Source organism: Mustela erminea, chromosome 1, assembly GCF_009829155.1.
Source record: "Mustela erminea isolate mMusErm1 chromosome 1, mMusErm1.Pri, whole genome shotgun sequence".
Taxonomy (NCBI): Eukaryota; Metazoa; Chordata; class Mammalia; order Carnivora; family Mustelidae; genus Mustela; species Mustela erminea.
This window is the reverse complement of record NC_045614.1, coordinates 208,939,526-208,965,011: the sequence shown is the minus strand read 5'-3', so window position 1 is coordinate 208,965,011 and position 25,486 is coordinate 208,939,526. Positions and strand designations below refer to the sequence as shown.

At 45.1% G+C, this 25,486-nt stretch overlaps 1 protein-coding gene across 2 annotated transcripts; it reads right to left on the bottom strand.

Annotated features, from left to right (window-relative positions):
• Positions 1-1,356: 1,356 nt before the first annotated feature.
• On the bottom strand, positions 1,357-24,489 carry IFNAR1 (interferon alpha and beta receptor subunit 1). 2 transcript variants are annotated; one of them, XM_032353964.1, is made up of 11 exons: positions 24,297-24,488; positions 19,597-19,720; positions 14,962-15,140; positions 12,879-13,036; positions 12,624-12,762; positions 10,466-10,580; positions 7,746-7,945; positions 7,484-7,641; positions 4,522-4,672; positions 3,479-3,624; positions 1,357-2,525 (listed from the first exon to the last, which is right to left on the bottom strand). In XM_032353964.1, the coding sequence occupies exons 1-11, from the start codon at positions 24,367-24,369 to the stop codon at positions 2,286-2,288; spliced, it is 1,683 nt and encodes a 560-aa protein (XP_032209855.1). In that variant the 5' UTR covers positions 24,370-24,488; the 3' UTR covers positions 1,357-2,285. The 2 variants fall into 2 exon arrangements, with proteins under 2 accessions (XP_032209855.1, XP_032209864.1); XM_032353973.1 differs by lacking the exons at positions 3,479-3,624; positions 4,522-4,672 and having other exon boundaries at positions 24,297-24,489.
• Positions 24,490-25,486: the final 997 nt, after the last annotated feature.

The window sequence follows — 25,486 nt, the reverse complement described above, 5'->3', positions numbered from 1 at the left end:
GTAAGTACAAGTTTACTGCGAAGAAACACTGGACACGTGGTTTTGTCCTTCTGCAACTCAACCAACATGTAGACAACAGTCAGAAGCACTCATTTGGTTCAAATTGTGGATTCCACACATTCGATAATAACTTTCCACGCACCGTCCATGAGCAGGGCCCTGCACTGCTGCGGATACTGGGGATACGGCGATGAATAAAAGAAAGTCGTTGTGCTGAGAGACCTTCTGATCTCTGAGGGGGACAGACAGATACCAGACAAAAACCAAACATAACATGTTGAGGAGTCACAGGAAGGGCACAGGAGGAAGGTTTTTGTACATAGAATTCGTTAAGAGCAAACCAGGGCTGCTTTTTAAGGTCACATGTGGGGGAAAAGATACAAACTATTTATTGTTAAGATTTTTATTTACTTATTTGACAGACAGATCACAAGTAGGCAGAGAGGCAGGCAGAGAGAGAGGAGGAAGGAGGCTCCCCGCTGAGCAGAGAGCCCAATGTAGGGCTCGATCTCAAGACTCTGGGATCATGACCTGAGCCGAAGGCAGAGGCTTTAACCCACTGAGCCACCCAGGCGCCCTACAAACTCTTTATTTAAAAAATAACTTTATAGGTTGTAAATTTCTGGTCAGATTCTAAAGTTCATAGCTCTGAGCAGCGTTTCTAATTTTCAAATTAGAATCTCTACTAGCAAGTACTTTATGGCTATCCTAATGGGATGTGACCCACATCTGGGTCCACTCCCAAATCCCCGCTACGCTCTGCCAGAAGCCGGGGCTGCGGGTCCAGCAAAGCATGCGGTATGCTCAGGGCTGTGGGTCCAGCAAAGCACGCGGTGTGCTCCGTGGAGCTGTGGCGATGCCGGGGGGGGGGGGGTGTCCCAGAGCAGCGTCTTCCATCTCTCCTCCCCCACAGATGAACGTGGGACATCAGCAGAGACGACGACAGAAATAATACCGGCCTTTGGTCGCGTACGTCCCAGCGTGCTGTGTGGCTCCGTCTCCCTTCCCTTGGGAGGCCGCCAAAATCCCTAGACTGATTTCTACAAAGGGTCTCCATGAATAATTTAAGAATCCACCCCAGATGGCCTTGGAAAAACATCATGTCATTCTTAAACTTAGGTTTTCCTTCCAGTTACATGTTCTTCCTTACTGTGACAGTGAACCTTCCCTTTCCTTAGTGCACGGAAGCAAAGGAGAAGGGACACCCACAGAGAAGGGCCGGGTTCAAAACAGGACACAGAGGAGTTACATGTCAATTACATCTCAATAAAACTGAGAAAGGAAAGAAACCCCAAAACAACCATGAGTGACCCCATAGCATGTTAATAATTAAAAGCTGATTAGACCCATTTCTCATATTTTTCACGAATGTCACCTGCTTTCCTCCTACTCAATGATTCTGCTTCTTACTCTGTTCTGTCAGGAGCATTTTCTGGTCCCAAGGCTTCCTGCAGACACTGTGACCAACTTCTACATACTTCCTTACCTTAAAATATCCTAACAGCTTCTCTAATTAGATAGTTGTCCCTTTCTCTGTCACTTCATTGACTGCAGATTCACATCAGAAGCTGCTACTGTTCCACTAGGTTGGGAATTAGGTTGTGAGCCGGGAAGGATTAGTGTTCAGGAAAGGATGACCTGGTGTGAATCCTAAACCACAGAAGGGAGAGGTGACTGTGATGTAGGAGCCAAGGTTTTGGGGACACATGGACAGGGTTCCCCTGAAAATTGTACGGGTCACATTTCCGGCACCTGCAGATATTTTCCAGATGTTTTCTATTTTACAGAATGCCAGTGGTTATGATATCTAGCTTTGCGAAAGAAATTTCCCGAGGGCCTAGGCTTCAGTGTCAAAAGTATCTAAAATACTTCCGGAAAAATCCTGAACGGTGTGTAACACAGAACAGAGGATGAGTGGGCGACACGGGCAGCCACAGGCACATGGTGACAGTGTCACCGACAGGGACACAGTGACCGTGTGTGCTTTGCCACAAGCCGTTAGCGCAACGGAACTTGAGATGCCACTTGAGAACGTTTTCTGGATTTCACTCATTTCGTCAGATACACCCAGCGGCAGGTCTTCCAAGGCTCTACCCATGGGAAGGAATAGAGAAAACTTCTGTCCAAGAGGTAAGTGCTGGCCTGTAGTTTCTGGCCTGTGACCTAAAGATGTCCTTCTTCTCGAATGAGCAGGTACCCACTGCACAGTTACTGAGGGGAGCAGGAGCCCAGGCTTTGCGCACGGCTCCCCCAGAACTCCCAAGCATTCTAGACCTTGCTTCTGGTCACTCGGTTTCCTGATGCAGGAACTCTTCACTGAATTTGCTTCCAGTGCTTTCATCTTCATTAGAATAGTTCCCCGAGTCCTGACTGGTTTGGGAACTGTATTTTTTGTGCTCTCCATCGGTTTGGTTAGTCTCTTCTACTGCCGTGATAGTGTTCGTGTTTTCAATTATAAAACATCTTTCTGTCAGTTCTTCGGAAGTGAAAAGGAGGAGATTCCGGAGCGGTTGCTCAGAGAAATACTAATTCAAAAAGAAGGGGAAAACCAGGAACAAATTGTTTAAAATATAACAGTTTTTAGTTCCAGCGGCGTCAGCTTCTTAAATCTGCTACCGAGAAAACCAGTGGTACTGGTTGATATGCATAAACATTAAAAACCAGTTCAAAGCCTAGAAACTGCTAACTGACGTTTAGAATAAACCCCTCACTAGTGAGGTCCCGTGCCTCTTGGCACTGTCTTGGGGCAGGTACATGAAGAGGACCCAAGAGGGGGCCCAGGGTGCCAGAAAGCATGGGGAAGGAAGGAAAGGGGGGTGCACCGGGACCGTGGACAGTTTCTTTTGAAACTTAACAGCATAAAAGCACTTGCTCAAGTTCTCTTAATGGATCTGCTTAAGTCTACAGAGTTAACAGGTGCAAACATACAATAGTTGATGAACAATTCCCCTTTGGGTTTCGCCAGCTCCAAAGCCGGGGCTCTAAGAGATACTCTCAAGGCAGGAAGCCTGAACCCCCGCCCCAGGTGGCCACGCCATCCCCAGGCTCAGTCCCGGGTTCAGGTCTTTGTCCTTTAGTGCTTTCATTAGATATGCCAACCTCGCGGTGGGGTCGAACAGGAGCCTGTGAGGTGTCCTGAAAGGAGGCTCACATTCTGTTATTTCATTTTCTGTGATGTCACCCACAGGGCGTACTGATGAGGGTGCAGTAGGCTTTGGGTGGGTACCTAGCTTTTCCATGATAAAACAAATGTCAACATAGCCAAACTGAAGAAAACTAAGAGATTAAGGACAAACCTTACTAGTCCATGTTATTTGATACTAAATGACTGTTTCTACGGCCAACTTACCGAAAGTGAAGAAAACATCCCAGTCTGTATTGTCTTCTGGATATCGAGAAAATGCATGTGTTGCATGGAAATAAAATATATTTCCCATTCATTTTAAGAAAAATTCACCCATTTACAAAAGTCACATACCTCATCTATAGTGGATGGAGGTTTACTTGATGGAAAGAACACATAACTGATACATCGAAAGAGAAGTTTCATGACATAGATGACAACTGGGATGGAAAATAGTGCAGCACAAACTCCAGCTATGAGCCAGGTTTTGGAAGTATTTCCTAAAAATTAGTAAGTGATATTTAGCAACAACATAGATCTCGACACACAAATATGTTAACAATGCTGACGGTTTACATGGATGAAATGTAGCTATGTGGGAAGGAAAGAGAAAACTCTATGAAATGATATACCCTTAGAAATATTTCTGGTAACATGGAGCATACAACAGGCATAGGCAATGCTTTCCCTTTATGTCTCTCTCTATTTATAAGTGGGCTCCATGCCCAACACAGGACTCAAACTCGTGACCCTAAGATCAAGAGTCCCATGTTTACCTTCTGAGCCAGCCACATGAAAGCCTTCCACCCCTTTTTTTAGGCAATGCATTTCCATTTAAAGAGTGGTCTGGCAAGGTAAAGGATGCAATGTTGACATTTAGCCCCCAAGGTGCAAAGTGTTCTCGAGCCCTTCTGTAATACAGAGCTAGCATAATTAATACCATTCTGTGACTAATCAGCATCTACAAGCCAACACCGGAAACTGTAAAATACAAGATGGGACTTGATCATTCCCAGGACCAAAACTCACAACTGAACTAATGAAGCGATTCTCCCATGATAATTACATTAAGAACTATGCAAAACACCTAAAAATAGTCTTTTTAAATGTTAAGGAGTAATTTTAAAAGGCAATTAGTTACATGCATATTGGATGAACTACAAAGCATTCAAAAACATTGAACTGCGCATTAAAATATTTTCTAAAACTGCAAGGCTTAGCCCGAAGGTCTACTTTTGATTCATGTAGCTCATGAAGAAAGTATTCTCTTTATACTTGTGTAGTAATAAGGAAATACTTTACAATTTTCAGTGAATTGAATTATTTTTTAAAAGTCCACTTACATTGAAAAAAAAAAAACGAGAGAGAGAGAGAGAGATATAATGAAAGATTCTGACCTGGTTTTGTTTTCTCGCACAAAATATCACTAAAAACACTGCTTTTATTCCACCTTTCATCCTGAATGAGTGCTCGGACTTTGACACAATATACAGTCAGCGGTTTCAATTGAGGAAAAGTAAAATCAGTTCTTTTCTCTAAAATTTTTCTCTATAAGAAAATAAGTAGATCATTGATAACATTTAGTCACCTTATGAAATCAGATAGGGAATGTCGATTTCCTAAATTCTCTAGAGATTCAGTCTAAGATTGGCCTCTTCCAACCACTTAGCTGGTGTATGTTTAAGAAATATACATTTGGTGGGGGGGCACCTGGGTGGCTCAGTGGGTTAAGCCTCTGCCTTTGGCTCAGGTCATGATCCCAGGGTCCTGGGATCGAGCCCCATATCAGGCTCTCTGTTCAGCGGGGAGCCTGCTTCCTCCTGTCTCTCTGCCTACTTGTAATCTGTCAAATAAATAAATAAAATCTTAAAAAAAAAAAAAAGAAATATACATTCATTTTGGAGCACATGTTACAACCTAAGTCAAACTTAAAAATGCTGCTTCCAAAAAGGAATATGACATATTCTTAAGACAACTCTAAATTTACAATACCTGCTGGTTTGGTTTAAATGTCATTGTATTTCCCCTGCTCGGGGGCAGGGGTAGTTAGGAGGAGGGGCTCGGACCTTAAATTGCCTGTATTATGGTATCGCTTATAGTTATGTAGCCTCAGGCAAGTTGTTTCATTTTTTTTCTTGGCCCTATTTTCAGATCTGTAAAATGAGGACAATTACTGCCGCTCCCTGCAGTAGTCAGCTATGGCCACAACAATACTATATAACAACAACAAAAATAATGCAACAAAATAACGTCACGTGATGTCATGTACTATAACAAAATATCCTGTGGCTCAAAACCCATTGATTTTTTTCCCACTCACGTGTGTCCTGACTGACTGTGGAGCGCGTACTGAGGCTGTGGGCCCTCCCCACGTCCCTCATCCTCCTCGGGCCAGAAACCACGTGCAGCACGCAGAGAAGCCCCAGAGCCACGCCGAACCGTCCTGGCATCACAACCGCACCCACGTTGTACCGCTGGCAGCCCGGTGTCAGGGAAGCGCTAAGAGATTCTCTGCCCCAAGGGTCTGCTGACCGACTTGATCGATCAGGCAGTCTGGCGGGATTGTTCTGAAGAATGACTGAGACAATTCTTGTAAATTACCACAGTACCTGGTACGTAATAAGCTTTTAGTAAAAGTGAGCTGCTATTATGGTTGTGATTACAGTCAGGATAAGCCAGCAACTGAAATTATTTTATCTCTACTATCTATTCGCTTATTGATGTGCTAAGTGTTTTCTTACGTTACATTTTAAGACTTTAAAAAAAAAATTAAGTAATCTCTACATACAATGTGGGGTTTGAACCCACAGCCCTGATATCAAGAGTTGCTCACTCCACCGACTGAGCCAGCCAGGTGCTCCTCACATTTTATTTATTTTATTTTATTTTATTATTCTATTTATTTATTTTTGCTTTACTTTATTTTATGGTTGAATTTTATTTATTAATTAACTAATTAATTAATCTTACAGGCAGGGAGGGAACATAAGCAGAAGGAGAAGGAGAAGCAGAGAGCCCAGTGCGGGACTCGATCCCAGGACCCTGGGACCATGACCTGGGCCGAAGGCAGATGCCTAACAACTGAGCCGCCCAGGCACCCGTTACCTCATTTTAAACCTCATAAACATCCTTAAAAAAAAAAAAGGAGTTACTATGACTACTGCCACTTTAGAGAAGAGGAAACAAAATCTCAGAGAGGAAAAGCATCCTGCCTAAGGTTACACAATTTGATGGCTTGAGACACAAACAGAGGTTTCCCTGATGTAGGGACAACTGAGAACCGACTGTAATTCTCAGTGGGCTAAACTATGCTTCGGTTACAGTGTGTTCACACAGTTAAAAGGGAAGTGGCCAAGTCATTATAATTTTCTTAGATTTCCAACAGAAAATAAAGTCAGTCTGATGTTGTGTACTGCCTTTGTCTGTGGTTTTTGAGTATTAGTGTTTTATTATTTATTTATTTAGTTAGTTAATATTTTATTTATTTATTTGACAAAGAGAGAAAGATCACAAGTAGGCAGAGAGGCAGACAGAGAGAGAGAGGAGGAAGCAGGCTCCCTGCTGGACAGAGAGCCCGATGCGGGGCTTGATCCCAGGACCCTGAGATCATGACCTGAGCCAAAGGCAGAGGCTTAACCCACTGAGCCACCCAGGCAGCCCTCGATTATCAGTGTTTAAAAACCCGTGTTTCTTGACTCTTTTTTCCATGACTTCCCCTGCTGAGGAGCCTTTTTAGAGGACTGTTTTCAAATCCTTTCCCTGCCATGAAACTGAACTGTTAGCAACAGGATTTTGTGCAGCAAAGCTGAACTCTGGAGGCATACTTTCCTCTCGGAGGGCCACAAACCACTGGACCATCTGAGATTCTTTTGCCCCCTCGGAGGTACCCTGTCCCCAGGGGATATCTGGCAAAGTCTAGAAGTGTGGTTGTCACCATGGGGAGGCAGTGCTATTGGCCACCAGCAGGGCAAGCATCCTACGATGCACAAGAAAGCTCCCACAACGAAGACTTATCCAGTCTGAATGTTGCCAGTGCTGAGAAACTCTGGTTTAGATGAATGCCCAGGAATCATGTTAAAAACACAGATTCCCGAGTTCCACCCAAGAGATTTTGATTTGAGTAGTAACAGGTGCAGGGATCTGAATGTTAACAACATACCGGGATGCCCAGAGGCAGGTGATCTATAACTAAGCCATAAACAGGGAAAGATGCTAATACCCTTCTTGTTGTAATCACAGTCCCAAGTTTAAAAATCTCCCTAAAATTTCAATCTCCAGCTTTGCTTCCCCAAATCCTAGTTACAACACTACATTATAGACTTACATCACATAGTTTATTTTTATTTTTATTTTTCTTACCTCAGCATTTGAAGTGTTTTCCCAAAATACAATTTCATAAATTAGTGGGTAAAGATGGTTCACAGGCTTATTTTCTGACTCTCCCGGAGCGCTGATATAGACCCGCAGGGAAGCATTGTTAGTGGGTTTCATGGTAATGACCGGAGGAAACAGGGTAACTGGGAAAAAAGTTTACAGACACAACGTTCAACTTGGAAAAACAATGTTAAGACTCTGTACCAAATCAGAGAAGCACAATCCGAAGTAAAAACTACTGGCTTACTTTGTAATTGAGTATCAAATTTTTCTTCGTGAGACCAAACCGATGTGGTATTTCCATCCGATGCTCGAACACGGATAAGGTAAATTCCTTTATGGAAAGTATTTTTGGGAAAGACACACTGCGTAGTTCGGACATTTTTGCAGTTTGGTATTTGCTTCCATTTACCTGAATTGTCCCCAGGAATCTTTTTTAAATAGGCGCTTTTAAGACAAAAAAAATATTACAAACATAGTAATTCAATGAATATTTTAAAAATACCTAGAACATGCTAGATACTGTTCGGGGTTAAGGTCACAGAGGGGAACAGTCGCCACCTTCAGGAAACACACTACAGTGTAAGAGACCAGCACACACCACCACAGAGAACCAGAGCCCTTACTCTGGGGTGTGACCAGAAGGGGGCGCCGTTTCACCAAAGTCGACCCAAGCCAGCCCACAAGAACCACCCCTGAATTTTCCCAAAGGGTGCGAGCCAGTTATTAAAAGCCATTATTACAAAATAAAGTACATCGACTTACAGATAAACAGGTTGCATTAAAAATAAAAATACTCAAAACTTTTTTTTTTTAATTTATGGCTGGCAGGTCAGCAGCACAGGGGACAAACTGGACCGAAACTCATTTTGTCCTGGTTATTTCACTACATTTTATTATCTGTGCTCAAAGCTATTTACGTCTATTGTATCTCTATGGTGGCAATGCTCTGCAACGGGGTCCTCCTGTGCATTTCTTCCCAATGCCATGGTCAGTGACATCATGCTGAAAGGGACCATGGTAGGTATATTTACAGTATGAAAACTGGCAAGCGCTACAAGTAAGGCTTTTTTTTTTTTTTTCCTTCTGGAAAGCCAGCTGTAAAACATATCATCCATACACCAATGGGTGAGTATTAAAATGGAGATTCCGCCACAGTGTGGTAAGAGCAAGTCTACACAGAACATGGACATTAACGGGGCCTGGAGAGGTCAAGTAAATTACTCAGAAACCAGCAGCTCAAAGCAACCCAGTTCAAGTCTGCGACTCCAACAGCCTCCCAACTGGTTCTCCCGCCTTTGGCATCTCTGTGGTCCACATACAACGCGGCGGTCTTCCCCTCCTCGAACACACACTTCATCATGTCACCTGCCCCTCGATGTGAAATTCTGAATGGCACCCAAAGGCCTCTAGGACGGTCTGAGGCTAAGCCTCATCTCACCCCACCCTGCATATTCCGTTTTCTCTCTCATTGCTCTCCCCCGCCTGGACAGTCAACTGTTCTCAGGCAGGGCTTCTCCCACGTGGTAGGCCACATTCTGGATGGGCTCCAAGAGTCCTTGTGACACCCTGAGCAGAGGGCCCAGCCAAGCCAGGCCTGGTTCCCTGACCAGAAGTCACTGGCGGGTAAGAGCACTCTTGAAGCTGTTATGAAATCTGTGGTGACTTGTTACGGAGCAGGAACACCCCCTACCTCTGACCTTAACCTGATTTTCAATCTGTTTGTAGCCGGCGCTTCCCTCGTGCTGTAGCTCTGCCTAACGAGCCCTCTTGTGTCCAATTTTAAAATACACGATTCACGAATGAAGAAGGCCTTGTTCACATCTCGTCTCTCTCCACATGGCTCCTTGGGTCTCTCCGGCCACAGCCACCTTTACATTTTCGATTTCTGTCACCCTCATCATTTGCAGACCACTCCTCGGCCCCAAGCCACCGTCACTAGGACGCCTCAGCTATCTGCTTTGGATTCCAGGAACCACGTGCTGCACTGCCGCGCCTTCGTCATCCCTTCGGTGCTCCCTACAGCGTGCCCGAGTGCTCCCAAGAGACTTCGAGACGGGCCACCGGAAACCCAGCCCTCTCAAGGCTGGCGCAGGCAAGATGACCGCCCAGTTTCCGGGTCAGGCAGGGTCAAAGGGCCTGCAGGCGCAGGGACGCGCTCCCACTGCATGACCAACACGGAAGGAAGGAAGGACGGAGAGTCACCAGAGCGGGGTCCTCCCTTCCCTTCACCCTCAGTTCACTTCCTGCTTCTCTCCCTCCTCACACTCTCCCTGTCCTGCCCTTCCCACACTTGCCCCTGGTCTCTCCACACCCCTGCTCTCAAGAGAGCTTGCTTACCTGTCCCCTTCCTCCCCACAACCTGCTCCTCCTTCCGCGGGTTTTACCTCTTCATCCCCTACAACTTTCCAGCCAACATGGAACTAAATGTGCTTCTCGGACCTGACCCGCTGTCGGCTGGAACACAGTGCTGTCCTGCTCTCTTCATTTCCCGCTGACGTGATCCCTAAAAAAATCTGTCAAAACCACTAACACTGTCAAGAAAATGGGAAGGCTGATTCGAAATGAGTAAGACAGATTGGACTGAGGTCATTCCTAGGACTCGGGGAACAAGTGAGCTCTGAGGAAAAGGTCAGGGTCACGTGGCAAGGATTCCAGATTCCGGAATTAAAGACATGCAGTGAGAAGCACATTTAAAAAAAAAAAAGCACCAGTAAGTACACGAGATGTTATTAAATATGCCAATATTGCAACAAATGAAGAAACCAAGGCTGGAAGAGATGAAGGGATTAGCTCGGGGTCATCTAGTTAACGGCAGAGCAGGGACCAGAATTAAATATCCCATTTCCAAAACGGTAGAATCCTCCCAAGCAGGCTGCCCCTGTGCCTGGAGCTGCAGGGGGCTGAAGCGGCAGGAAAGGAATCATCATAAATTGAGCAAAAGGAAACTCATGGAAGAGAACTTACTGGAGCCACTGAGCGTAAAAAGTCACATTTTCCTGCGCGTAATCCCATTTAAGAATATAGGTTTGATTTTTAGCTTCAACTTGAATATTTTCTGGTGGAGGCAGTTTATTTTCAACTAGAAGACAAAGAGTACACAGAGAAGCAAACATTGTTACTTCAGTGAGATAAGACATGGTAGGAAGGGTACCATGAGTACCAAATTAAGTAATTAAAAAAAAATTATTTACTTATTTATTATTTGAGAAAGTGTGAGCATGAGCAGGGTGGTGGGGCAGAGGGAAAAGGAGGAGCAGGCCTCCCCCTGAGTGGGGAGCTTGATGCGGGGCTCGATCCCGGGACCCAGGGATCACGACCTGAGCCAAAGGCAGATGCTAACAGAACTGAGCCACCCAGGTGCCCCCCGCCCCCCTGCTTTTTAAAAAGATTTATTTATTTGAGAGAGAGAGAGAGAGATACATGGTAAGAATTTTATTTTTAAGATTTTATTTTTTTTTGTGAGAGGGAGAGAGCGAGCGCACAAGCAGGGGCAGCCGCAGAGGGAGAGGGAGAAGTAGGCTCCTCACTGAGCAAGGAGCCTGATGCAGGACTTGATCCCAGGACCCTGAGATTATGACCTAAGGCCAAGGCAGTCGATTAAGTGACTGAGCCACCCAGGTGTCCCCATGGTAAGAATTCTTAACAGCTTAACAGCATGGGAAAGAAAAGAAAAGGCTTACATGTTATCAGGAGGTAACAGCTAAGGGAATTACAACTGGTGTCTGTTCACACAAGGTGATAGTACGCAGCTGTTTAGAAGAACATGATGGGGCACCCGGGTGGCTCAGTTGGTTAAGCGTCTGCCTTTAGCTCAGGTCATCATCTCAGGGTCCCGGGATGGAGCCCCACATCGGGCTCCCCACTCAGTGGGGAGTCTGCCTCCCCCATCCCCCTGCCCCTTGTGTCCCCCTGCCCTGTGTTCTCTCTCTAATAAATAAAACCTTAAAAAAAAAAGAATATGATAGATCTGTATGTGCCAACATACAAAAGAATCCTCAATGTAGTAGGTTAAATAAGTGAGTTGTAAGATTGATCTAGTAGGATCCTATTTTTTCATTTTATTTTATTTTATTTTTTTAAAGATTGTTTATTTATTTAACAGACAGAGATCACAAGTAGGCAGAGAGGCAGGCAGAGAGAGAGAGGAAGGGAAGCAGGCTTCCTGCTGAGCAGAGAGCCGAATGTGGGGCTTGATCCCAGGACTTTGGGATCATGACCTGAGCCGAAGGCAGAGGCTTTAACCCACTGAGCCACTCAGGCGCCCCCTATTTTTTCATTTTAAAAACCAAAACCAAGAAACCGTTTACATGTCTGTATGTATATGCTTTTAGGTCCCAAGAGAAGCAGGAAAGAATACACCAAACCACCAGCAGGTCTAAATGCTCATGAATGGAACTGGGGTAAGGAGGCGGGAGAAGAAAACTTGACTTTCAATTCTCCTGTATGTTTGATTTTCTAAATGAAGCATACTAAAATCATGACTCACATAACAAATCTAAGCTCCTAACCTTTGACCTTAATTATAGGCAGGAGGTCACAGACAAAATATATCAGGAAGCTTTCACATCTTAAAGTTTCACTTATAAAGGTATACTTTTTGGAAGACTAACTGCTCCTTGAGCAACTACTTTCTCCCTTTTGTGGATTCTGAAGAAAAAAATAGTTGTTTTTAAAAATTTTTTATTTTTTAAAGATATTTATTTATTTATTTGACAGAAAGAGATCACAAGTAGGCAGAGAGGCAGGCAGAGAGAGAGGGGGAAGCAAGCTCCCCACTGAGCAGAAAGCCTGATTCGGGGCTCGATCCCAGGACCCTGGGATCATGACCTGAGCCAAAGGCAGAGGCTTTAACCCACTGAGCCACCCAGGCGCCCCCAAAAAATAGTTCTTGTCATGAGAAAAATATTTAGACTTTTAGATAGAACTTTCATTACTGTTTACTTAAGACAAAAAAATCCCAGTTACTGTGACATTTTATTTTTGCTTATGTAAATGCTGTAATATTTTTGTTTTGGTATCTATTATCATATACACTTAGCAACCAGGAGGAAAACTGCCAGAATGAATAGGGTGCCCCTCTGTATATACGTTTACTGAATCTAAGATAGAACTTCCTCCTTACCTGCGGTCTTTATACAATACACGGGACTATAGGCACCAGTTTTTCTTGGCAAAAGTCTTGCTCTAACTTTTAAACAGTAGGTGGTCTCTGGTGAGAGTTCATAAATTTTGTCTCTGGAGTAAACAGTTTTAGTCTTTCTCTATAATAAAAAAAAAAAAGAAGTCTGCTCTTTAAAATTAAAGTCTAAGGTCAGTATTTTGAACACATTCAGGTCTTTTTTCTCTCACACTGAACAAAGGCAAAAAGAATGCTCACTTCTCCACTTGAAGAGTTCTTCCAGATGTCTAAGCTGTAGATGAAGCCTGAGCTATCGGAAGCCCACATGCCACCATCTTTCGTTCCAGGCGGGGAGATGTTGACGATTATTGCCTTATCTTCGGCTTCTAAGTGTACTTTTGGGGGACCGATTTGAGCTGTAGAAAAAAGAACACGTTTACTATATAACTTCATTAATACAGGGTCGAAATGTTCATTTAGCAAATAAGTCTCAGCATGTCCTATGTACCCGGCATTAGTCACACTTAAGTCCCTCACGGAGCTTATACCCGAGCGGGGGAATATGGCCGAAATCCCCAAACAGACAAATGCATATAATGTCGTGTGTGCTGTAAGGAAAGATGAAGTAACACAGAGGAAGAGAAGACGGTGGCGAGACCTGGTTCAGATAAGTCAGTCAGGAAAATCTCTCTGTGACACTTGAGCTAAGGCCCAGGTAATGTTGAGGGAGTCAGTCAGGCAACTTATCTAGGGACAGAATATTCCAGACTGAGCCTCCAAGGTGGGAACGGGCTTCACATTTTCAAGAGGCAACAAGGAGGCTCTTGTAGCTGAGTGGCTGAAAATGAGATCAGAGAAGCAGCTAGAAGCCAGATGACAAAGGAAGAGCTCGGCAGTTAGCTTTGGGAGGCTGCTGGAGGCCTGAGATTGGTGGAGTGCCAGGCTGGCATTTACATTTTGGAAAGATCATCTTAGTTGAGGCATGAGGAAGCAGGAAGGCTGGGAAGAAGCTTCTGCAGTAGCTTGAGAGAGAGCAGCTTGGTGAAGGCCGGTCGCAGCGGTGGATGCGACGAGAGATCTGCTTCGGGATGAAGCTCAATCCTTCAGAATGTTCTGACAGACCGGATGCAGGGCGTGAGGAAAATTGATGCCAAAGATGGCTCCAAGGCTCTTGCCCTGAGCAACTAAAACAGATGCTGTCCATAGCGGGGATGGAAAAAACTCCCAGAAGAGCATATTTTGAGGAGGAAATCAAGAGCTTTGGTTGACCAGATGACTGGACGCCCAACCAGAGATGTTTGTGGAAAGAGAGTTGGTGATACAGGGTAAAGGCAAGGGGAAGGATGGGGCTGGAGATGTAAGTCTGGGCTTTTCTCAAGAGCACACAGATGGGATTCAAAGCCGTAAGATTCCCAGCAGAGCGAGTGTGGCAAGAGACGATGGACGACAACCCAGTCCCGCAGCAGTCCAGCACTGAAAGGTCTGGGAGGCAGGAGAAAGGGGCACAGGAGAGGTGGATGGCAGGAGGAGAGCGGGCGGAGAGCGGGCAGGGACCAGGGCCCTGGAGATCCGGAAGTGGAAGAGTTTCAAGTGATCTCCGTGGTGGTTCACAGGAACCGAGCCAGAAGAGACTGGGAACTCACTGGGCACTGAGGAAGTCACCAGGGTCCTTGACAAGAGTGCTTTCTGGGCAGCGAGGAGGGACAGAGTTTGAGGGCACAGGGCTGCAGAGACAGTGGTGGGCAGAGAAGCGCAGAGAGAGCCAGACATCATTCTTCTTGGGAGTTCTGACAGAGGGCTGGGGTTCCCAGCTGTTTCGGTCTCGGGAGCCCTTCACACTCAAAGAAACTGAGGGTCCAAGAGAGTTTCTGTTTACAGAGATTATGTCTTTCATTATTTAGCATATTAAACCTGAAAACTGATATTTTCAAATATTAATTCATGAAGAGTTAATAGTGGTAAACCCATTGCACTGTGACAGATATTTGTTCTAAAAAAAGAACATTTCCCAAAACAGACATGGCGAGAAGTGTAGAGCTGTGTCACATCTTGTTCCAGTTTCATTAATGTCCGGCTTCACCAAGAAGACAGATGTATCTCCCGCTCACTTCTGCAAGTCAGTCAGTCAGTCTCTCTGTCACCCATCAGCCTCTGGAAAATTCCAGTGTACACCCAAGACAAAATGGAAAGGAAGGGGCGGATAAGTCTTAGAATTATCATGAAAACCGTTTGGCCTTTTTTTTTTTAACAGGAGATGTCACACCAGAACGGGCTTGGGAAGTGAGTTGTGACAAGAGTAGCTCAGGAGGAATAGCCTGTAGTTCGGCGGGCAACTTCTTACCTTTTTCAAACAGTGTGAATGAGTCAACATAACGCCACGGAGAAGTGTTGTTGCCCTCCTCTGCTCTTATTCGCAGTTTAATTTCTTCATAAACATTGAGCTTGACTGAAGAAAAGTTGCATTCGGTACTGGCCACAGACTGACAGCCAGGCAATTGGAGCCAAGCGCCATTTTCAAGTCTTTGAGATTAAAAAAAGGAGATGAATGAAGAAGCAAATATATGAATACAAAAGAGTCAAACACAGTTTCTGTTCACTAAAACTCTTCACTATTCTAACTACTGGTATAACCACTATTATGACTACTGTTTACTAAAACTAGAAACTACGAGGCTCAGCAGTTACTCTGTTTGAGTTAATGGCCTGTGAACATTTTAGTGGCAACGTGGCACCCTTGCCCAGTGCGTATGTACCAAGTTATTGTTTAGAAAGTGGAATCATTCTGACGGTTAATTTTTTCACACAGTTCTGTAATTCTGTGACGGGCTGCATGAGGATTTCAAAGAAGCAGAGAAAGAAATAACCTAGAAGGTACCAAGAGTGGACTTAAGTGTCCCCTTTGTTAAAAACAGCTGTGTGACTTCAGGCCAACTCCTCTGTATTTCTGGATCTTTTCCTCACTGAAAACTTGGTGACTGGATCTGAGGATTCCCTCTGGAACTTTCCTGACTGGGTTCACCAGACCAAAGAAAGGCCTCAGAAATGAGCAGGGTTGGAGAATTTCCTCTGTCCTCGTCAAAACCAAACCATCCCTTCTGTTTGCCGTCTGCGGTAATTCTTCCTCCTCCATCACTAGAAATGAAGAGCTTAAAGTGTTTATATACACTGACGAGTTCCTTGTTTAGTCCATTAAAAAGCAGAACTTACTCAGATTCTTCAAACACATGAAGAAATCAAGAAAGGACATGTGGCCACATGTCACTCTGCACTCCCCCTCCCCAGGAGGTTGATGGGAAGGTGAGACCGAAAACAAACTTAGTTGGGTTCTGGAATTTTTGCCCATGTGAAGCCCTGTCGACCTTAAACCAGGCAGAGAAACTCTCCTCTGACAAGGCATTTCTGTCAAGACTGATTTATAGTTTCTAGCACAAGCTTTATGGAGGGGAAGGGGGCAGAGGAGGGAGGGATAAATTTTCATTTTCTTTATTTTTTTTGAAAGATTTTATTTGTTTGAGAGAGAGGGAACACAAGCAGGGGGGCCGGGAGAGGGAGAAGCAGGCTTCCTGCTGAGCAGGGAGCCGGATGCGGGGCTCGATCCCAGGACCCTGGGATCATGACCTGAGCCAAAGGTAGATGCTTAATGACTGAGCCCCCTAGGCATCCCTATAGACTTTTTAAAAATGATTTAAGATAAAAGACTTTAGGAATGATATAGCCACATCATTTCTGTGCTGCCCAAATAGAAGTCCATCTCATTTTTCAAAAAGGAAACATTTAAAAAAATCACTGAAAATATACACTGGTATGTGGGAAACTTTATTCCTGGCCAGTTTCCTTTTCTACTTCTCTGAGCTGTAAGGCCAGAGTTGGCATTTAATGATACCATTCCTGAGAAACCCCTTCACATCAGAACCTGTGTTAAAAAGCCAGAATCCCTTATTAGACACAGAAAACTTTAGGGACACCTGGGTGTCTCAGTCGTTAAGCGTCTGCCTTTGGCTCAGGTCATGGTCCCAGGGTCCTGGGATCGAGCCCCGCATCGGGCTCCCTGCTCAGCGGGAAGCCTGCTTCTCCCTCTCCCACTCCCCTGCTTGTGCTCCCTCTCTAGCTGTGTCTCTCTGTCAAATAAATAAAAAATAAAATCTTAAAAACAAACAAACAAACAAACAAACAAACAGAAAACTTTATAAAAATTGTAGACCAAAGCCCTGACAAGGTTCCAACCCACTCGCCCTCTTCCCCTCCATCTTTCCTGTTCCAGGAGGTGCAGAAGCATGCTTGACTCCAGGGTTTTGTATTACGAGGGAGCTACTGCAATGGCAATTGCTTTTATATTAGCCTTTAAAAAAAACCAAAAAACAAAAAAAACAACCAAACACAGCTTTATCATATAAAGTATTTAGATCAGAACACAACATGATTTGAAGACAATGAGGTAACTCATAGAAAATTCATTTCGTAAAACCCGTGTCATAATACAATCACATGCCGTCTTTGCCTTTCCTATTTGCCCAAATATTCTAAGTACCCAGGAGAGTGTTTAGCATATTGGATGGAAGACTGAATACTAACACTACACACATCGTAACAAAATTTTGGATATAGGTCACTAACACCGATGTCTTACCATGTGTTCTACAGTCATTGGGATCCTAACAGCTTATTTATGTGTCTCTGTATCATTTATCACCTGTGGCATCTGTCCTATGTTTGGAGAAGCGCTACAGCAAGGGGCGCCTGGGTGGCTCAGTCGGTTAAGCGTTCTCCCCTTGATTTTGGCTCAGGTCATGATCTCAGGGTCCTGAGATGGAGGCCCATGCCCAGCTCCACTCTAGGCATGGAGCCTGCTTGAGATTCTCTCTCTCTCTCTCTCCTTCCCTCTGCCCCACCCCCACTCACATTTTCTGTCTCAAAAAAATTTTTTTTTAATTAAAAAGATAGTTGTTTACTGCTATTAACTATACTTCCATTGATCCCTTACTCCATGCCACTGTTCTGGCACTTTTCATACTTTACATGCTTCAGGGCGGCTGGGTGGCTCAGTGGGTTAAGTGTCTGCCTTTGCTTGGGTCATGATCTCAGGGTCGTGGGATCCAGCCCAATGTAGGGCTCCCTGCCCAGCGAGGAGTCTGTTTCTCTCTCTCCTCTGTGCTCTCCCTCTCTCTTTCAAATCAATAAATAAAATCATAAACAAACCAACAATTATTCTACACTTCTACAGCCTTCTAAGTTAGACACCTTAATACGGTGGGGGGAGGGGCAGGGCGGTGTCCCATCCCCGTGTGCCCGGGGTGGCCCCGGTTTCAGCTTGTTGGTCCAGCTTATCTAAAATTAACTGGCCCTTTTAACTCAAAAAGGTCTTGGTTCCACATGGTCATGTTAGTTTTTGTCACGACTTAACAGACAAGGAAACAGGGAAAGCATACACAGCATGGGACGGCTTTGCCTCCAAGCAGCCTGGCCCAAGTCCCCAGTCTTATCGCTCTACTGTCTCCCTAAACATGTAGTCTGGCATATCTTTATAGGGCACTTGTTTATAAAAGCTGGTAGAAGAGAACAGAATGAGAACATACTGAAATAACGCATGTGATGCTGAAGTCAGAACGAAAGGATGAAGGCAGGCTATCACGGGCTGGAGAATTTAGTATCGACAACAGAACGTGTGAAGGAACAATACGAGGGCACGGTTTATGCTCTTGACTAAAAGGGTGCCTTCATTTATTTTTTTAAAAAGATTTCATTTATTTATTTATTTGAGAGAGAGAGAGACATCAAGGGCTGCGGTCGGGGGGAGGCACAGATGAAGAGGAATAAGCCAGCTCCCCACTGAACAGGGAGCCCCACACGAGGCTCGATCCCGGAACTCCAGGATCAGGACCTGAGCCAAAGGCAGACACCCAACCGACTGAGCCACCCAGGCGCCCCTAAAAGGGCAACTTTAAAAATAGTATCTGAAACAACCTGTTATACCTAAAATAGTTGTTTAATAGAAAATTCTGAACTAAAGCAAAGAATGAAATGGGCAAAACTTGAAGTTCAATTTAAAGAAAATCTCTCAAGATAAAAATTCTTAAATGATTAATTCTGAGAAAAACCACTGATGTATGTATCCATGTTTGTGTATGTGTACACACATTTACATACACACACACATGCACACACACGCGCGTGTGCAAATGACTAAAGCTGTGAGAGGAAATTAATCTCACAGTTCTGTTAACCATCAGCTGGAGAGCTGAGTGCTGGGGCCGTGGCTGAAGTGGGGATCCTGGTTCTGGGGTTCCCACACCCTGTTTCTTTGCTGCCCCATTACCGACCGCTCTTCCTTGGGCAGGGATCAGAGTTAGCACACAGAGCTCTGACACCCAAAGCGAGGTACTGTACTTCCTGAGCTTCGTTCCTTCTGGAATCCTTTCTTCGGCAACTTCCCGCCTGCCCAACCTCTTGGCAGCTATGAGGTAGAATGTGAGCACTGGGGAGAAGGCAGAAACTCTAGAAACAGAGTCTGTGGAAAGGCAGGATCCTATATACGGATGTTAATAAGTTTTATCTAAATTAAAACAATATAGATGATGGGGATAATAAAAAAGCTTGACCCCAGGAGAACTACGGGGCCCATCTCAAGTCCCTGGATAGAGTTTTTGGGGTACTCTTCCATATCCTCAAGACATGTTCTAGTATAGAGCCTAATTTATACTCAAAGAAGGTGGTGTATCTCAAAGAGAGAAGGTCGGGCTGTGGTCTGTGGAAACTGTGTGCCATCCCCCTCCCTCAGATCTCTCTTGGGCACCACCCAAAGATGAACGGACTCAGTCTCTGTTTGTAGAAAGGAAGTTACAAACATAACGTAGACATAAAATTCCTCTCAAAGATGGGAAAAAACAACTGGTTCCCAAATCTGAGAAATAAATGATGGTGTTACGATTTTCAAAATGATTCCAGCGATTCCTGCAAAGCAATCATTACAGTCACGTACATTTGATAGTCTGCTGAAAAAGTCACATTCCTGACAGAGGGACGGCTCCTGTTCCACCTCAGGATAAAGGTATCATCAATGATGTAGACGTCAACATTTTGAGGAGATTTTAGATTTGTTCCTCCTAGAAATCAAGGCAACAAGGAAGAAGACAGTGACATATACATTGTAGATATTCTTAAAAATATTACTCTCCCTTTCATTTCAAATACAAAGCGTTTTAAAAAAATCCAAAGAAACCCCAACAGTTGCTCTCAGCACAGGGAGGCTGCTAATTATGTATTTAATCTCCACATTTGAGAGAGCCAGAAAAAGGTTGAAGTGTTTTTTTTTTTTTTAAAGAGTTTATTTATTTATCAGAGAGAGAGAGAGGGGGAGAGAGCGAGCACAGGCAGACAGAATGGCAGGCAGAGGCAGAAGCAGGCTCCCTGCTGAGCAAGGAGCCCGATGTGGGACTCGATCCCAGGACGCTGGGATCATGACCTGAGCCGAAGGCAGCTGCTTAACCAACTGAGCCACCCAGGCGTCCCAGGTTGAAGTGTTTTAATCTATAAAAAGGAAGCCTTATATATCATATATATCTCAATAAAGCTGGAAAAAATAAAGAAAATCAGTGTTGATCTTTTTTTTTTTTTTAAAGATTTTATTTATTTATTTGACAGAGAGAGATCACAGTAGGAGAGAGGAAGGGAAGAGATCACAGAGAGAGCGGAAGGGAAGCAGGCCCCCTGCTGAGCAGAGAGCCTGATGTGGGACTCGATCCCAGGACCCCGAGATCATGACCCGAGCCAAAGGCAGCGGCTTAACCCACTGAGCCACCCAGGCGCCCTCAGTGTTGATCTTTTAATTGGAAGTCTCTTTACCTGAAAAAATACAAAAACACTAATTCAAAGGGATACATGCACCCCTACATTTACAGCAGCATTATTTACAACAGCCAAGTTATTGAAGCAGCCCAAATGTCCACTGACTGATGAATGGATAAAGAAAATATGTCATATACATATATATGATATATATATGATGTGTATGATATATATATCATACACATATGCACACACACATATATAATGGAATATTATTCAGCCATAAAAAGAATGAAATCTTGCCATTTGCGACAAAATGGATGGAACTACAGAGTGTTATGCTAAGTCAAGTAAGTCAGAGAAAGACAAACACCATATGATCTCACTTATATGTTGAATTTAAGAAACAAAACAAATAAGCAAAGGAAAAAAAAAAGAGAGAGGCAAACCAAGAAAGAGACTCCTAACTCTAGAGAACAAACTGAAGGTCACCAGAGGGAAGGGGGTGGGGCAATGGGGAAATGGGTGAAGGGGACTAAAGACTACACTCATCATGCTGGAAAGAAAAAAAAAAAAAAAAAAAAGATCTTCCACCAGCAAAAGGATTACAACTTGCTGAAAGCTCAGATGACAGCTGGCATTTTTTAGCAATTAAGGTTAAAAAAAAAAAAAGAGAAAAAGTAGTCTCTGCATAAAACTTGTCTTTGATCTTAGAAGTGATGTAAAGGATACAAGGTTCAACTGTTAATGGCCTCAGTTTGGTTTCACATCCTGTATATATGCTTCATATATTCTGATATAGAATGGAGCAGCTGTGATTTCAAAGGTAACAGCTAGTCACAGAAACCAAATATTCACATGACAGAATTGAGAGACAGAGGCATGAATGTTTATCACGTCAGCCAAGCCCTACAGGAACTTGGAAAGGTGTTCATATCGAGCCTGAACCCTTCCCTTTACTTTTAAGGACTTCTGTCTCGAGATCTATTACTTCTTACACTTCCAGGAGGAATCTTCCCTGAGTTGGATGTCCTCTCTTCTTCTTATTTTCCCCTTTTGGCCCCTCTAACTTGTTTTCTTCCTCTCTGATTACCCAAATACTCCAAGACCCAGCTCAAGTCTGACTCCTTACAGAAAAACTTCCTTTAACACTGCAGCTCACGCTAACTTGGCTCTTTCATTATATGCTAGACTATGGATCTTTAGTGTCAATTTCACACTAAAGCAGATGTACTCAGCACAGTACCTGACATCGGGTAGGATCTCAAAACTTGCTGAATGAAGATATTTCAAAAGAAAGCCAGTTGCTTCTTGCATTAGACACAGATCCCTATTCAGATGCCAAGTTCCTTAAGGGCAGGATCTCTACAGTGGTTTACTCAATCTGCATTTTTCAAGGACTCAGCATAGTGCTGGGTTCACAGAAGTTTCTTCAACAGCACCAAGTGCTGATCTCTCACTGAGAGGAGCTAAAATTTTTAAAAGATCAGCTTTCAAATTTATTTCTGGTTCCTATAATATTTCTAGCCTTTACTTCTGCCTTGGGGCAAGCAAGGTAACTCCTGGCAGACTTTCCACCATAGGAGTCCTTACGTAGAACTTTCTTTATTGGGACTGTCTCATCTGGTCTCCAGCTAGAGATATGGTATGAAGTCCAAAGGGGAAGAGCTGAGGAAACACCTTCCAATTTTTTTTCTTTTTTTAAATCAGGGGAGCTCCTCGTTGAGTCTCCCCACCCTCAATTTTCTTTTTTGCACTTATTTTCTCTGAGACTTTCCTTATTTCACTTCTCCCTCTAAACTTAATTTTCATCCCATCTATTGGGATTTTATAGATTGTATGCAGCCAAAGGGGGGTTGACTGGGTTTATAGGAACCAACAGAAGATCTGATGGCATTTGGAGTCTCTGGTCTAGACTAGTCTAATCTCACTAACTGTGGCCCTTGAGACAGGGAGAAGAAATTTGATGGGGTTGAAACAAGGACTTCCTCCGGGCTGCACCTTTCCTCTGCTAAAGGATGGAGACACAGCAGCTGGGGACATCTTAGCATTTGGAAGACCAAGCAATATTCTTTTGAAAACTATTTCACATTTGTAGTGTGAAAGATCAATAGATGGGCACTTAATCCAGTTGCTTCCAGCCTATCACATTTTTTAAAAAGATTTTATTTATTTGACAGAGAGAGATCACAAGTAGGCAGAGAGGCAGGCAGAGAGAGGAGGAAGCAGGCTCCCCACTGAGCAGAGAGCCCAAAGAGCCCAATGCGGGGCCGGATCGCCTTGATCCCAGGACCCTGAGATCATGACCTGAGCTGAAGGCTTTAACCCATTGAGCCACCCAGGCGCCCCCAGCCTTTCACATTCTTAATGGATGATCAGAAACGATTTACTCGTTTTAAGTCTGACATAAATCCAAACACATATGTCCATACAAATAATAAACTTCCTCCCATATTTTCAGTAATTTTCTTAGGCTAGGGTCCCAGAACTGAACTGCTAGGTTTAAAAGTACGAATATTTTAATGACTTTGAAAGAGAGCAACATTAGCATAATTTTATTGAGTTTTGACCATTTTACTGTTCCATAGAGGAAAAAAGTACGTTGGTTAACTGAAAGGTAACTAGGCGCTTAACAAATATTGATGGAGAATTGAGAATTTAAATTGCTTAACCTTTAGGAAAACAGACTACTCTTAAGCCCAGGGCTCTGCAGCCTGGTTCCCAGGGTTTAATTTCCCATTCAGCCACTGGCTAGCTGCATGGCCAAAGCTATTCAGTGTCTCAGTTTGCTCTACAATAAAATGAGCATATTAGTGTGTAGATTTGTACTAAAATCTAAATGAGTTTATACCATTAAAATACCTAGAGAATTGCCTGGCACTTAGTTAAGAGTCCAATAAATTCTAGCTGTGTATAAAGTTTAATTTAGCAGCTCTCCCCTAATTTAGATTAGAATACGGATCTTAATGGACATCCTCTTGGAATGCTACTTTTATGCGAAAATTCTGGGGAAGTTCTTTTTATATCACTGCACGATGAGCTGAATACAAGAATTTCAAGAAAAGACTTCAAAGAAATTACCGCGGATTATACCAGGACCATAGTACTCACATATTATATATATTTATGGGTGGGTTTGAGAAATAGGACACCATTGTACCATATGGGGGTACGGTTTTCTGAGCACACAGTTAGGGACTTTGGACCTACTAGGTGGCCTCACTGACCCCTTGGATTCCTGCCCTTCGGTGCTAGTCCCTCTTTCTGTTTAGGTACCCCTCCTCACTATGAAGTCAACCTTGTAATAGTTGCCATTCCCTCGATGCCTCCCCGTTAAGTACTAATAAAGGCAGCAAACTAGCCTGGTGGTCCCGGCCTCTCTATTTTGGTTGCGTATTTTTCTTTTATTATGACTTTTTATGATACTGTACGAATCCCGAGGGCAGCGAAATTCTTGCAATCTTTATCCCCCTCCCACGTGGGGCTGAATAACTGTTTCCCTAAATTGAGACAATGTTTCAGGAACAGCAGCAAGATTCGCCACTGTCGCCTTGTTTATTACTTAAGGGTCCAGCCCGGCGACCGGCTTCATCGAAGAGAAACAAAGCCGGCAGGAAGGCTCTGGCTCACCCAGCACCCCGCGGTGGAAGCGCACAGAGCAGGCGGGGAGGGCGTGCGACGCCCGGGAATGGGTCTACCGGTGTCCAAGCAATCGGCGTGCAGGGATCCTCTGGAACACCGCTGCTTCCAGAGTTTCGATCTGAGCGCCGTGACCCCGCACTAACGGAGGTGCCCCGGACCGCACGCCAGCCTCCCGGGGCCGAGGCTTCCAACACCCTCGCCGCCCAGACTCTCGCCCCGCCCCGGCCTGCGCCTGGACCTCTCGTCGCTCACCTGCGGCTGCCGGCAGCATCCACGGCACCCCGGCAACCAACACCAGGGTCGTCGCGCTCAGGAGGGCGAGCATCGTCCGCGGGCCACCGCCAGCCAAGGAAGTCACATCCTCGGTTACTTCGCGCAGCACCGAAGTACGGGACGCAAGCCTAAGCGCGAGGGGGACGCCCCTGCCTCCGCCCCGCCCCCTCCGTGCTCGCCCCGCCCTTCCGCACTCGCCCCGCCTCTCCACGCACGCGCGTCCCCTCCACGCTAGCTTCTCCCCTTCGCGTGCGCGCGCCGCCCTCTGTGTTTAGCGCGCCCGTGCGCTCCTGGTGGGAGGGCGGTAGTCTGCGCATGCGCACTTGGAATTGGGGTGTCTGTCCCGCTGTCTTCTCGGTCCTCCTTTTTACCGCCAGTGACCGCCCACGGCGGTCCTCCCTCCCTTTCCGGGAAGGCTACGCCCTACAGGAGCCCTTGACCCAAACAGGAACGCGGCGTGTGTTGGCTCAGGCCTGGCGGCGGTGGGGTTACCCCACGCCTGCCCTCCGATCGCGGCGGAGATCGGGCGCTGCCGGCTCTCGCTCTCCCCGTCCCGGTCGCGGAGGCGGTGGGACGCGGTGTCGGGGCTGCCTGGTTGGGGGAGGCAGGAAGGAGGTGAAAGACCCCTGCCCTGGAAAGCCCCTCCCTTAGAAGATAGATAGGATAACTAACCGCTTGTTTGCTTTTCTGTGAACCGCTGGCTTTTAGGCGTAGATTAGGTTATTATTAATTGCTCTTTTGCCCTTCTGTAACTGCCTAGCTTATAGAAACGCCATGATGGCATTCCTACCTTCCCCCTTCTTGTTCCCCCTTCCCGCCTCTCTCTTCGCGCGCGGGGGTCCTCAGAGCCAATCAGCCAAACCCAAGTATGCCTTTTTCAAAAGTTTAAACTGTCCACCAATCAGTTGCGCCCCACCCAAAACTTGCTTGTACCTTCCTATAAAAGACCCCGCTTCACTCGGGTAGGTGTGTTCGGTTAGCCGGAGCTACCGACCACCCGCCGGTTCCTGCGTGACACTAAACCTCTTGCTGTTTGCATCCAGTGGCCGTGTTGGATTCTTGGGTAAGGGGATCCGCGGGTCTTTCATTTGGAGGTCCCACCGAGATCATCGGACTCCTGCCCAGGGATCCAACAGACTCCCACCGGGAGTAAGCTGGCCAGCATAAAA

Excerpts from the sequence above, each read along its gene's own strand:
- IFNAR1 (XM_032353964.1), bottom strand. The coding sequence starts at position 24,369 with ATGCTCGCCCTCCTGAGCGCGACGACCCTGGTGTTGGTTGCCGGGGTG. Across the intron at positions 19,721-24,296 it reads GATGCTGCCGGCAGCCGCAG|GAGGAACAAATCTAAAATCT; the intron begins GTGAGCGACGAG and ends CTTGATTTCTAG. Across the intron at positions 4,673-7,483 it reads AAAACACTTCAAATGCTGAG|AGAAAAATTTTAGAGAAAAG; the intron begins GTAAGAAAAATA and ends ATTTTCTTATAG.